General features: G+C 33.4%; 1 protein-coding gene across 1 annotated transcript; it reads left to right on the top strand.

Annotated features, from left to right (window-relative positions):
* Positions 1-3,682: 3,682 nt before the first annotated feature.
* LOC132757720 (uncharacterized) lies at positions 3,683-7,697 on the top strand. Its single transcript, XM_060749088.1, has 2 exons — positions 3,683-4,012; positions 5,525-7,697. The coding sequence occupies exon 2, from the start codon at positions 5,584-5,586 to the stop codon at positions 7,522-7,524; it is 1,941 nt and encodes a 646-aa protein (XP_060605071.1). The 5' UTR covers positions 3,683-4,012; positions 5,525-5,583; the 3' UTR covers positions 7,525-7,697.
* Positions 7,698-14,428: the final 6,731 nt, after the last annotated feature.

Below are 14,428 nucleotides of genomic sequence, written 5' to 3'. Positions count from 1 at the left end.
TTCTTTTTTTATTAAATCATGAATACTCGTACTAGACTATTTCAGCACAGGACTTGCTATTGGACCATATAATCATAGGGCTTGCTGTAAAATATATCTATTTGTTACATATTCGGTCATATAATCATAAGGCTTGCTGTAAAATATATCTATTTGTTACATATTGGACCATATAATCATAGGGCTTACTATTTAATGAATCGTCCGTATATTCATATGTTCGATACCATTTCTGTTTAACTATAAGTGAAACCATTTTGCTTTGCCATTTTATATTTTATACATGACTTTGTTTAACGGTTTTCAGTTTCCAAAATCTTGTATTGCACGACCTCATTTACCGCATTCGATTAACATTTGAATGGGCCATTTGTTATTGGCAAGTGTTTTTGTTGTTGTTTTTTTTTTCCAATTAAGTATCACTCTGTTTTACGTTCGACTCATTCAAAGGTATGTGTTGTTCCTTCGTATAGATAAAAATTTGAATTGATATCAAATGTTCTTCGGAAATCGTGAAAACTAAAAAGAACTTTGCTACTTGCATTTCTAAAATACATGTTTAAATTCAACGATTTCTTGCAATTCTGAAATTTGAATTAAACCATACCAGGTTTCCGCTGAAAGGAACAATATCAATTCCAAACATCAATGCAAATAAGATTATTTTCAACTTTTTTGTCGTAAACGATATTCACTTCCATATTTGTTGCCTTAGAAATACCTAGACGAACTTTCTGTACCAGAAATACACATTCAATATTTGATTTAAAAAGCCTTCCAACACATGTAAAATAACCATCATCGCCCTAAGCCCACTTTATACTTTATATTTTGTATAAGATAAATCCTATCAATCATTCCAGATAAATCTTGAACAAAATACTTGTTAAACTATAAATACATCCGATATAGGATTTGAAATACATGTAGTACAGTCACTGGGGACCTTTTGTGTGTGCCAAAGTGTCCATGGATAAATGTTGTATCAATATAAAGCAACATATTTGAAGTATACATGGGTAGACATGTTAAATCATGGTACGAACATTTTGACAAATCCAAGATGGCCACCAAAATGGCTACAAAGATGGTCACCTAAATGGCTCTTATGCATGCAGTTTAGAAATAAATTTGTTAATTTTGAGTGAAGCATTGATCACAGTAATGGCGAGACCATAAAAGCCGATGGGCGAAACCAAAAAAGCCATAACCTATTTTTTTTATTAAATTAAAAATTAATTGGTTACAAGGATAGCCCATTATGCTCGAAAGCTTATTTCCAACGGTCATACATGTATATTAATTGAATATAATTATTATTTGCTTGATTTGCTTGATACAATGTTAGACTTTTTAAACGTAGGGGCTTTCTCTGAATTGAATAACTCGAACATTCAATTGTTACACTATTGGTCTATATTAGGACTTGATTTTCATTAAAAGACCCATTATGCCACAGTAATGCTTTTACTTTTGTTTCTAAAAAGCTTTTTTTATATTTCTGGTGTCCTGCTATAGTTTCTAAAATGTTTCTCATTTGGTCATTTACCTGAACCATTTTTACTTCTTTTGCTTTCCGGCATTTAGTAGCTATACTGATTTAGTATTTTGTATGTAAGTCAAAATACCACTTTGTTGACATTTTGCTATTTTTAAAACAAATAAAACATATTCAGTGCTACTTTTTCTTCAGGTGATAATCATATAATATGCTCAGAAACCATTATTTAAACGTTATAAATCCCATGTTTGCCTTTTCTCAAGGAGAAACAAAATCGTTTCAGAGGCATATTGTTTTTATTAAATGTATATTGATTAAATTCAGTTGATACATTACTTTATTGGACTATCTTTAAGTAGGAAATACTCAAAATTGAAAGTGCGTTAAAATATTAAAAGTTTTAAATACAAATCTTCCTTTTGAAGGAATAATTCGTAGATACAATTGTATCAGTATTATATTTGACTATATTTATAAACGCAGAGTTTGTTCTATAATACATTTACCAGTATATTTAATTGTTACATTATTGTGTTTTGTAAATGTTGGGTGTGCTGTTTAATGAATAGTGTGTGCATTCAATTGTTAAAATATTGAATTCTTTATAAGTAGGGGTGAATGAATAATGCGTTTGTACACTAATTAGAATATTTACAATATTGGGCTATTTAAACGTAGGACTAGCTTCTTAATGAATTCTGCTTATAATAGTTACGTATAGGGTCGTTCACTTTTTCACAACTGATATAATTATTCTGAAAAAAAAAACAAAAAAAAACACGCACGCACCCACACACGCACGCACGCATACACACACAACATGTGTGAAATATCTTAAATTTTGCACACACATTATTTGTCAAACTTCTCTTTAGGTGATACATAAACCTCGAAAAAATATTTTTGATTACAAATGAACGTATTCTATTACAATGTGTAACTAATTATTGTCTTGACGGATATTGCGTTTGTTCTATTCTGTGTTTAGTTAAATTTAAACTATTTGCACCGTTCTTTTTTGTGTCTCTCTTAAAAAGTGACCTACGTGTACTAAACTTTCTCATCCTATTTTATCCATTGAAACATACATCACTCCCTTAAAGTGCATGATGTCAACGTATCATCCTACTTTATCCTCTGAATCATAAATCTCTAAAGTACTTGATGTCAACGATTTGAGTATTTATTAACTTTTGTGAACTAAATTCTGCGGAAACTTGAAGGAAAAACAACTATAGAATTCTTATGTATAAAAAAATATTATTTATTTTATTCACAGTCCGCGTCATTATTTTCTAAAAGAAAAGAATCACTTATATTGCATGTTGCATTTTTCAATTAATAATATGATCCAGATTAACATTCCAAAATGAATATGTTCTTTAATTTTTTTAAACCATTTGTTTTAATGTTAAAATATGATAACATTGCTCTAGCATTAGTGATTTTAAACACAAATGAGTTATTCAGTTGCGGGAAATAGATGGGAGATTGACTTTCGGGTCATCAAATCCTCGAAAAAAGACTATAAAATCCCTAAATATCCTATGTTGTGAGTTAGACATGTCCCCCGCTATTTTGGTGACAGAACAAAATCACAATTTGACATGGCAGAATGAGATAGGACGCAGGATAAAACTTGGCTCCTTTACTTGCTTTCCCCGCAGCCCCGCACCGCCCGGAGTAAGGGGGATGCAGGGGCAACATTTGTTTAAGATAGGTTCTTTTGTTTGAAATATCCGATAAAATAAGCTTGACTCGATAACATGAAAATGAAAAGTTAGACAAGATTGGTTAAAAAAAAGAACCCCCAGATGTATGAGTTTGATAGTATCTAAATCGGAGAATATGCGATTGTTAGTATGTAAGAGTGGCAGGTTGTTATTTATTTGCATTTTGTTATATTTTGGCTCATAAACATTTATTAGATGTACTTCAAACGTGTCACCTATGTATGTGCAAAACAAATATTACCCGGCCGATTGCATGTTAAGGTAAAGTAATAAAATTCAATAAAAACGATCGTACAGAACGATACTGTACGGTAAAATATTGCGGGTACATTGTTTAAAGGTTATCTTAATCTGTCATAAAACACAAAATAAACACTGAAAATCTTCCCTTTAATCTCACGATCTTTGTATAATAAATACGAAAAAGAATTAAAAAAAAGCTATAGAACAGTTAAGTCGACGTTAACAGAAAAAACTAAAACAAGCTCTGAACAAGATTGTCTTAAAGCAAATATAACACGGGTATTTGGACGTTATTCTTAACATTATTATTGGTATTTTCTGTCCGTGAATGGCACGGGCAATATTGAGATTTACAATGTAGTAGTCTTTAACTTTAACTAAAATGTATTTATTGTTGGATATTGTAAATGTATAAAGGTATTAAATTTAAAGATTTTACACGGTTAAGCGCCTACCCATAAGACTGACTGACGTTTTGTATACAAACAGTTCAAACATAACTTTTAAACCGCGTTGTGTAGGAAAACATACAGTGGTAAGTCAATTTTAAACTTTCTTATGATATTATACTTTTTAAATCAAGATCTATTCGCATATTTATATAGCACAAGTTATTTATATTTTAGCGTTAAGGTAAAACATATAATATGTCTTTTAAATTCAATCGGATGACATTCACTCGAATGATTTCAAGTTACTTTGGGTACATATTCTTAAGTAATATCTAGCAAGCCAACGTAGGGTAACACACATGTGCCTATCATACATAAAGAACGGAGGGGTCCGGCAAGGGGGAGGAGCTGGGAAGTTCTTTAATAAGTAAAGCTGGAAAACAACCTAATTGACGTTATGTCAATAAAAAGTTTCGAAATGACTTGAAAAGCTGAAATTTAAATAACACATGTGTATCAAAATATAGAGGTCAAATACTAGAAGTCAATAGAACTTTTTAATTGGATTATTTCCACATTCTTTCGCGGTGCGAACGTTAAGGTGTAGTTAAATGCTTTTATAGATTTCTTTGGCTTTTATTATGGAATAAAATGTACGGAGGTAATTGAATTAACATAAACTAAAGGTGACTCATCTCATGTCAGTGTTTTTGTCAGGTGCTTAGATTTTAAACCGTTCTTTTTTAGGGTGTGGGGGGATTGTTGGAGAGGCTAAGAGTTTTTGAAACTATTTTAGAAATAATTTTACTCCATTATTAGATACATTCCTTTATTACATATTTCTTAAAACGAAAGACGTATTCTCTATTAAATAAAGTAAGCGGTTATGTACTGCCTTGTATTTAGCAGACGAACGGTATCATGATGTTTGCTTTAATATCATGCAGAGCTTGCATTTGAACAATCCGTCATATTGATCGTCTGCCATCCGATATGTACTACCTTTTGCAATAATAACAATTTTATCAAAATTCAATACCCATATTATTTTGTTTGCCCGATGCTTCTCAATGATATTTATAAGGGGTATCTTTATGCGATTGCAATAATAAACTGTAACACTTTAAAACTCACGCGGTAACCAGCTTTGCAATAATCTTGTTGATAAATTATTGATATTAATCCGTCTTCAATCTTGACAAAACAATTCAACATGTAAGGGAAAGACTGAATAGACAACAATGCAGACCATGATAAGACGGAGGAATGCATTTGGTCACATGGTTTGATTCATTTGTGTCCAGCAAGCTGAATGTTGATGATTAAATCTCAAATTCATCCGAACGTTTACCCCTAAATGCCAAAGACTTGCATGGGAAAATTAATGAAGACTGGAAAGAAACTACAAATAAAAACCCCTAACATTATCAGGAAAAATGCACTGTAATCCACGGTCCATGCAGATATCGAGTTCCAGAGGTTTCATTAATTCTTAAAAAACTGTTAACAGACGGTTTCAAACTGCTTTCTGTGCACCCTGTTTAACATTGTTTTCCAATATAAAAGATACATTACATATTATTTTTTTTTTGAAAATTAAAGAAAAATAGATAAGACTATATCTAAAAAGTGTCTGTTTTTATTTCTCATTTTAGTAAAAAGAAACTATAGAGGAAACGGAATTTAAAGGTATCCAGACAGAAAGGTCAATACCATGGAAGTATCAGAGAATAAAACTGCTCTGAGGGCTGAACCACTGAAACTGCAGGATAAACTGACAGATGATTGGATTCAACCGTTTAGCTGCAACCACGTGGTTGTTGATATTACACAGGATATCAATGTAAAGAAGGATAAACCAAGGGAGAAAACACTTCATGCGTCGTATTGCGTCATGTGCGGAGAACTTGTAACAGAATTAAAACCGGATATTGATAAAAAAGCAAGTGTTGCAGATATTAGACAAGATGCTCGTTTAAAAACTGGTCAGGATATGAAAACAAACTATGAGGAAAAAACTGATAAAAGGAAACTTTTTAAAAGTTTTTCAAGAATGGGGTCATCCTCTAGCATGTCATTGGCACATACTTTAAATAATCGAGCTTGCACAATACACGGACATAAAAAGTTAAAATATTTCTGTGAAGATCACCAAGAGGTGTGTTGTACTGTTTGTGTCAATGTACTTCACAGAAATTGCCAAAGAATAATGTATATAAAAGATGAGATCCACAATGGTTGGAGCAGTAGAATTCATGAAGAGACCACTGTTGCTTTAGATGCAATTAGTAAAAGTTTTCGATACATCTTAGATAATAATGAAAGTGCAAGACAGAAACTGAACGGTCAAGTTCTTGATTTTAGGAAAAGAAGAGACGAACTTCGTTCCCATTTGTTACATCTTCTTGATGAGTTTGAAAGAAAAAGTGAAAAACGTATCAAGAAGTTTATTAAAACGTCGGAGGATGAAATAGAAGCGACGCTAGAAAATTGTAGAGCAGTGATAAAAGAAGCTGAAGCAAACAAGGAGATGTTGGAAAAAGTAACAAAGACAAGTTCAACCGAAGATACATTTATTGCAACACAGAAAATCCTTTTACAAAGAGAGAAATATGGTCTGGCGTTGTCGGAAGCTATTAAACGGTCAAAAGACATTAGCATAGACCTAATTCCAGAAAGAAATGTCGAAAGTGTCGAAGATCTTAGAAAAATAGGTAGTGTTCACTTCAGTTCAGAAGCGATGCAGTTTCCAGAGGCAGTTATATCGGCGGTTTCTAAAATACCCAAATCAGAATTGAGATCTCCAAGATCAACGCGAGATGCTCGGAACGGATCTTGTAGCTCTTTGGAAAGCCCAGCAACTTTTGTTGGGAAATTCAATGTCCGTTTGGCAGAAGATAAATTCACTTGTGAAAATGTGGGGGCAACCTTTCTTAAAGATGGTAGAATTGCTATTGTTGATATGAAAAATAGCAAATTAAAAGTGTTCGATACAAAATTTACTCAACCATGTACAATACAATTGTCATTGGAACCACGTGATGTGACAGTCATCAGTCCTCAAGAGGTGGCAGTGTCACTTCCAGATGAAAGTAAAATACAATTTGTGTCTACGGGGAAAAAGCTGCAGACAACAAGGTCTATTCTAACAAGCTTACCTTGCTATGGTATAACTTGCCACAGTCAAGAACTAGTTGTGCTGTGTGATGACGGGTTCTCGACAAAAGCAATAGAATTTATTGATTTTGAAGGAAAAGTTTTAAAAACTCTTAAAATGAATACATCCGGAAAGGTTCTTCTAAAGAATCCCTGGAATATTGCAACGAGTGTAGATGGGCAACAGTTTTGTGTGACAGACAAAGGTCGTCTGGTGAATTTTGATATAAAAGGAAATATCTTGTTTGAATACACTGATAAGAATCTAGAAAATGCGCGTGGCCTAGCGGTTGACGACTCTGGACGGTTTTTCGTCTGCGGAACAAGTTCGAACAATGTACATCAGGTGTCAGCAGACGGCAAACAACTTAGCATCATATTGACAGATGAAGATGTAACGGCACCGCAGGCAGTGTGTTATCAATTAGGGAGACGATTATTTCTTATAACTTGTGTCGGTAATAATAATGTTTACATGTACAAACTAACGAAATCCTAATAAACGAGACACGTTAAACCCTATCTGCATTAAACTATTTAATCTTAAAATTAAGAAAGTACAACAACCACATGCAAGAGGATGCTGATCAAAACGATCTAAAATTTAAAAAATACTTATTGATTAGTGAATTTACAGTGTTCAAAATAAGGCAATAAAATGATTTTAAACACCATGTTGTTTGTTTATCTAATGTAAAGCAAATCATTATGTTGTCATATATGTACTTAAATAAACGACTTAAACAACTCGATGCGCTAAAACTATATTAACAAGAATTTGTAACAGAGATACCAACGTCGCCCGCCTAAGGGAAGTTTTACCCTAGAACATTCCATATTAGGTTTTGAATGCAAGTGTGACCTTAACATTAAAGGTAGGGGTCCGGGTGTTGCGTATGACACATGGTCCCATTATTGTGAACATTTGTGCCAAGTATTTTTTAAATTTTTCTAACAATAAAAAAATTATGTACTGGACACAAAGTACGAGGGCTGTTAGAAAAGTATCCGGAAAGTACCCTATAAAAACCACGTTAAGCTTTGACCTCTAAGTTTGACGTTGACCTTGGAGGTGGGGATCCGGATGTTATGCATGACACATCTTATTATTGTCAACATTTGTGCGAAGTAATTTCAAAATCCCTTGATCATTGAAAAAGTTATGGACCTGACACAAAATATATTTTATATCAGACTTTGTTCTATGATCTCAAAGTGTGACCTTGACCTTGAAGGTAGGTGACTGGTTGTTGCGAGTGTAACATCGTTTTTTTATGGTGAACATATGTGCCGGGTATTTTCAAAATCCATTCATGAAAAAGAAAGATATGGACCTGACACGAGATATACACTCAAAAAGACAAAGTTGACCATAAATCAAGTGTAACCTCCATCTTGGAGGTAGAGGTCCAGGTTTGCGCATGGCACATTATCTTATTGTAACAAACATGTGTGCAAAGTTATTTCAACTTCCTTTGATAAATCACATAGTCATGGACCGGACACGAAAGAATGACGGACGGACAGACGGAGCCTATTTCTGTATCCCCTTTTTTTCTTCGAAAGGCTTGAACCTACGAACCTTAACTATAAAAGGCCAAATGCCCATTGACAAAAACTTGTAAACTTATCCGAAATATCGTCAACAGGTAATTTTTTACTTTCAATTTCTTAAAACATAATTGTTAATATGTAAAATATGTTTATTTTACTTTTATATCTTTAGATTTATTCAATTTACGTCGACTGTAACTCGAGTCAGGTGCACGAACAAATGTCGATATTTGAGAAATTTGAAATAGATAATTTGAAATGGATAATTTTGTGACTGTTATGAATCTAGGTTTTTAACAATTTTAAGATAAAATTTAAAACTTTAAACAGTAACCTTTAGTTCGTTCACATTATACATTTCTGGCAGATATTATCCAACCAACGTTCCATGTCATTAAAGGATAAACTTTCTAAATATAAAATAAAAGTCGTTGTCAATGGACAGTTCTTGCAAGCGAACTGGTAGAAATTTTACATTAAATTTGCTTAATTTTGTGTCCATTCCAACAGCAATAACAGTATTTTGATTAGATAAATAACCGAGATTAATATCGTAAGAAGTCAACGCATTTAAAAGGGTGGTCATTTTAGCCATCAAAACTGCGAAATGTAATCCTATGTTTGTGTGTTGTCTGTTTTATTATGCTCCTCGAAGGGTGAGCATATAGTCGCCGCTTTGTCCGCCCGTCCGTCTGTCCGTCCGTCCGCTATTCTTGTCCGGACTTAACTTTAAAACAACAAGAGGTTTCAACATGAAACTTTGTAGGAAGATAGATCTCATTGAGTAAAAGTGCATTGCAATGCAAAAGAACCATAACTCTGTCTTGCCTAATTTTGGAGTTATTGTCCTTTGTTCATTTTGCACTTTGAACACTCCCCGGGACATTAATCTAAAACTATAAGAGATATCAACATGAAACTTTGTAGGTAGATTGATCTCATTAGATAAAAGTGCAGTGCAAAAGAGCCTTAAATCTGCCTTGCTTAATTTTGGAGTTATTGCCCTTTGTTCATTTTTACACTTTTAATTTTGTGACAACTCTGACACTACAAGAGGTATACTTCCTGTTTTCAAACCTTTTCGGGGAGCATCACCCGTTTCTTCTTTCACCCGGTTCTTGTTGTTGACGGTTTCATTGTGATAGATAAATAGTTTACTCATATAAGACGTGTACAAAATGCACCGTGTCACAAAATACATACATTCAAATATAAATAAACACCGCGTGATTGTGCTTTGTATTACATGGAGCGAAAAATATGACGTCATACACATAAAATCTGTATCAGCGATAAAGTAAGTTTACGGTTTGGTGAGTCGGTAAAATGTCTTTCGTGTAGTTAAAGATCTATAAATCACTTTAAATCCCTAAATAAGCTTTTTCGTAACTGTTATAGTTATTCTAAATTAATTTGAATATTTATTGCAGATGTGTTTTCACCTGAAATCTATGTTTGTATATACTGACGAAAAAAGTTAATAATACGCACGCCGTCGTGTTACCACGTGTTCGTTACGAGAATTAAATCAAAAGAAGGGACGAAAAATAACTTTAAAAATGTGAAAAAGAATAAAGAAATAGGAATATGTAAATTATCAAATATTTACTTTAGATTCATTCGGTGACGTTAAATCTCTGATAATATTACCATCAAGGTGGCACAAATCGATCAACACCAAGAGCTTAAGGAATTGTGGGCATGGACAGGAAACAATTCTATTTGGTTTTCCTTCTTAAATATAGATCGTCAGTATGATTTCACTTGTCAACCATATGCACACTGTTTAAGTTTAAGGTTATTGTCAATATACGGGTATTTCTACATTCATTTATTAAATGGCAACAAAGGCCATCAATAGAACAGATGATCCATATCCCTAATGATTTATTACGATACTGTGCGTTCCACATTGAGATATAAAGATCTTTGATAAAAATTATCATAAATAAGGTGTATAGCCAGATTCGAATTAGATAAGTAAATAGCGATCTTGGGAATTGACCACTACCATATCGCTTTCAGAAAAGCCGGGATCGTATTTATCACACACAGTGCCCGGGTATTGGTAATAGATACCAAATGAGTTATTTTTATTTTTAATTATGTTAAGTAAATCTTATAACGCGCCATTTCTTTTAAAAACTAGCAGCATGTCAACGAGCAAAGTATTCAAATAACTGTAAATGGAAAGTATTAGATCATAAAGTTGTACAATGTAAATATTCATGTTAAACAGAATTTGCGGTTAAAATGCAAATTTGTATATAAAAAGGTTAGTTATGTGCTAACATTACAGCATAAAATATAACACATTCAAGGGGCCTTTACATATCTTCAGAGATATACAAGACACTTATTAAATATGGCGCAATGACTTGTCGCATTTATTCATTTGTTTAATTTGTGTTATAATGGCCCAAGTTAAGCCGTCGCATTCAGTGCTTTCAGCGCTTTGATCTATATTGCAGTGTTAACGATCATATCATCAAATTAAATTCAATGACAAGTTTCTCATGGAACTTAAAACGTTTCATTATCACACTGGCCATAGCTTTCGCAAAAGCGGTGGGTCCATCGCAGCGGCGGTGGAGTATTCGTCGCAGAAGCGGTGGATAAAACTTGGCCGTTTGCTGATGTCGATCAGTATATGACTGAATTTTGTTTTATGTTTTAATGTTTTACTTGAAACACTTAGTGAGACTGGAGCCCACATATGTACTCTTTCAACCTAATACACGCACACGGTGCAATTCATTGCCGTTTATGCAAACACTTCTGTAGAGTTTGATGAGGGGACGCCACTTTTGCCTAATTTTGGTTAAAACACATACAAATATGTGTAAAACGACCCCTTAATACATCGGCATCACATCGAATGAATGATACTTTAACAAATTAACCATAAGTTGGAAAATTGGGAAATTATTATTGCCTGTTTATAAAATAAATGACAAAAAATGTTTTCGTCGCAGACGGCGGTGAATTTGATTGCAACGCAGTGCAGTGGGTCCGATACCATTTTTGTATATTTTAAGAGTTTAACTTGACGTAACGCACTTTTCAATTGAGTACGGTCCTTTTCTTACTTTGACATCTGAGAAAACGTGTTTATTTGATGTTTAAAGCGACACCCGGTATACAAATATGATAATATACGGAACAGACATACAAAAAGGAACGTCACCCTGCATATAACAACAAATAATTTAACGGAGCATTCTACAAGACACTGAATTGAACAGACGACAAGACGCCTAATGGAATCCAGCAATCAACAGACAAAAGACGGCTACCATCGATAACCGATAAGAGCAGCACTAACGTAATACGCAAAACATATTATACAGACATCAAAAAGACAGAACAGAACATACAACAACAAATACAAAGACCTAACGGTGTAGTGCACGGAACGGAAAACATGGACCAGGATGCAATTAACGGGAACGAGGAATAGCAACATAACGGAACAGACAACAAAAGACATCCTAAAAGGAGCGTGACAAATACTTAACGGAGCATTCTACAAGACTCTGTATAGAACAAACGACAAGACACTTAATGGAACCCAGATATCAACGATACAGACAAGAGAAAATACTTAAACGTAAGAGGAAACAAGAACAAAAGCGGGAAACAAGAGAAGAACTAAGGGAATACATTAACAGATAGCAAACACATAACGTTAACGGAACATACAACAACAAAGTGAGCAAAATGAGCACACATGCACAAACAGTGAATGATTGTATACTTTACAAAACAGACAATTAACTGTAAACAAACAAGAGAAAACAAAAAGGATCAGAACAATATAGACAACAAGGTACATAACAAAAAGGACAGAAAGATAGGTACTTGTCTGCCTGCCTGTAAATCAACTGGTTTAAAGTTCGATGCTACTCCACTAGATAAGAATGATAGCAAGTTCCTAATGGAACATACTAAAAGGGATTTTACGGGAAGATAGCAAAGAGTTAACGGAACATTCCACAAACGTAAACTAACAAGAATATACATCAGGAAACAAGACACACACCGGAACAACCAAAAGAGACTTAATGGAACTAAACACGAGAGAAACACGAGATAAGACTTAACAGGACAGCCAATAAAGACAAGACACGTTAAGTTAAGTTAAGAAGGTTAATAGAACAGCGTATATATTAAACGGAAAACCACATACAAACTTAAATAACACTAAACGGGGCATAATATTCAAATAATTAGAAACTTAAATAAAAATTAATTTAAATGCAGATGTAGTTTTACGTTAAGTTTACTTTTTGGATTTTCTGAAAAGTTTGACACGAGAAATTGTACAGATACGCAGACTGTCAGATATACAGCCGTTATCGTATTAAACATACAGAATCTCCAAGAAATGGCTACCTGTCAAAAGTTTTTTTTCTAATTATTTTAACTATATCTTACAATCTTTTCTAAAAATAATAGAAAAAAAGGTAATTATAACATGAAATTGGTATTGGTGATTTCCTCATTATGTGTTAACTTTAATAATTTGAGCCGCGCCATGACAAAACCAACATAATGGGTTTGCGACCAGCATTGATCCAGACCAGCCTGCGCATCCGCGCAATCTGATCAGGATCCATGCTGTTCGCTTACAAACCCTATAACAAATAGAGAAACTGATAGCGAACAGCATGGATCCTGATCAGACTGCGCGGATGCGCAGGCTGGTTGGATCTATGCTGGTCGCAAACCCATTATGTTGGTTTTGTCATGGCGTGGCTCATATATAGCTCTAAACATATTACAATATATTACAATCTTAAATCTAAATAAATATACCGGTCATTACATACCGCATCATCTAAAGAATTTAACCGCCTTTAATAACAAACAAGCAATACAAATATATTTTATTACTTTTCTCCCATATATATAAAACGTTTCCGGATCCATGTGGGATTTTCCCCACACCTTTAACTATTTTAGAAGATATTTGTTCTTCGTGAATAAGACTAGAGTTACGAGTATTGTCTTTAATTTAAACAAATGGTCACAGCAAGCAAACATAAATGTTTAATTTGATTCAACATAAAAGGCAATGAATAAGAAGGCATTCAGCGTACATTGATTAATAACATTCAGATATAAACATGTCGTCAAGATATATATATATACTTTTGGGGTATATTAATAGATTGGTGTCATTTGAATAATCTGGACTGCGTTTCATAGAAAGTCTTTAGTCTGAAATCAGTCTGAAGATCAAAATTGAGACAAATTTGCGCTTAAAAAATGCCCTAATTTATGAACCCTATTTTATGACTCATTTAATTTTTCAATAGCTACACAGATGACCAATAACAAATTGCGGATAAAAGGGTCTATAATTATTTTTTTTTATCAGGTAAATGAATTTAATTTTAAACTACAGTCTTAGACTGAAGGTAAAAACATTTTTTGAAAGGGTCTTAAGTTGGTCCTAAAGTTGGTTTTACGTCCTAATGGCTACGATGATGATACCACCTACACATCATCAAAAAGAAACCACTAAACCTTAAAGGACCTTTAGTCATAGTCTAGCTGCATTGGAATTGTTAAAATAAATTGGAAATGTGCAGTCATAGATATCATACAGTTTCACAAGTCTTCATATAGTTTTATAACAATCCATCATTCAGTTTCATTACAAGACATCAAACAGTTTCATCACAAGACATCATACCATTTCATTACAAGACATCATGCAGTTTCATAACAAGATATCGTACAGTTTCATTACAAGACATCATGCTGTTTCATAACAAGAGATCGTACATTTTCATTACAAGACATCAAACAGTTTCATTACAAGACATAACACAGTTTCATTA

The sequence above is a fragment of the Ruditapes philippinarum genome, unplaced genomic scaffold (genome assembly GCF_026571515.1).
Source record: "Ruditapes philippinarum isolate M1 unplaced genomic scaffold, ASM2657151v2 ctg1722_1_1_1_1, whole genome shotgun sequence".
In the NCBI taxonomy this organism is placed as follows: domain Eukaryota; kingdom Metazoa; phylum Mollusca; class Bivalvia; order Venerida; family Veneridae; genus Ruditapes; species Ruditapes philippinarum.
The sequence above is the reverse complement of the archived record's forward strand: the minus strand, read 5'-3'. Positions and strand labels throughout refer to the sequence as shown.

What these genes read in the sequence shown, in the direction of transcription:
- LOC132757720 (XM_060749088.1), top strand. Translation starts at nt 5,584, where the DNA reads ATGGAAGTATCAGAGAATAAAACTGCTCTGAGGGCTGAACCACTGAAA.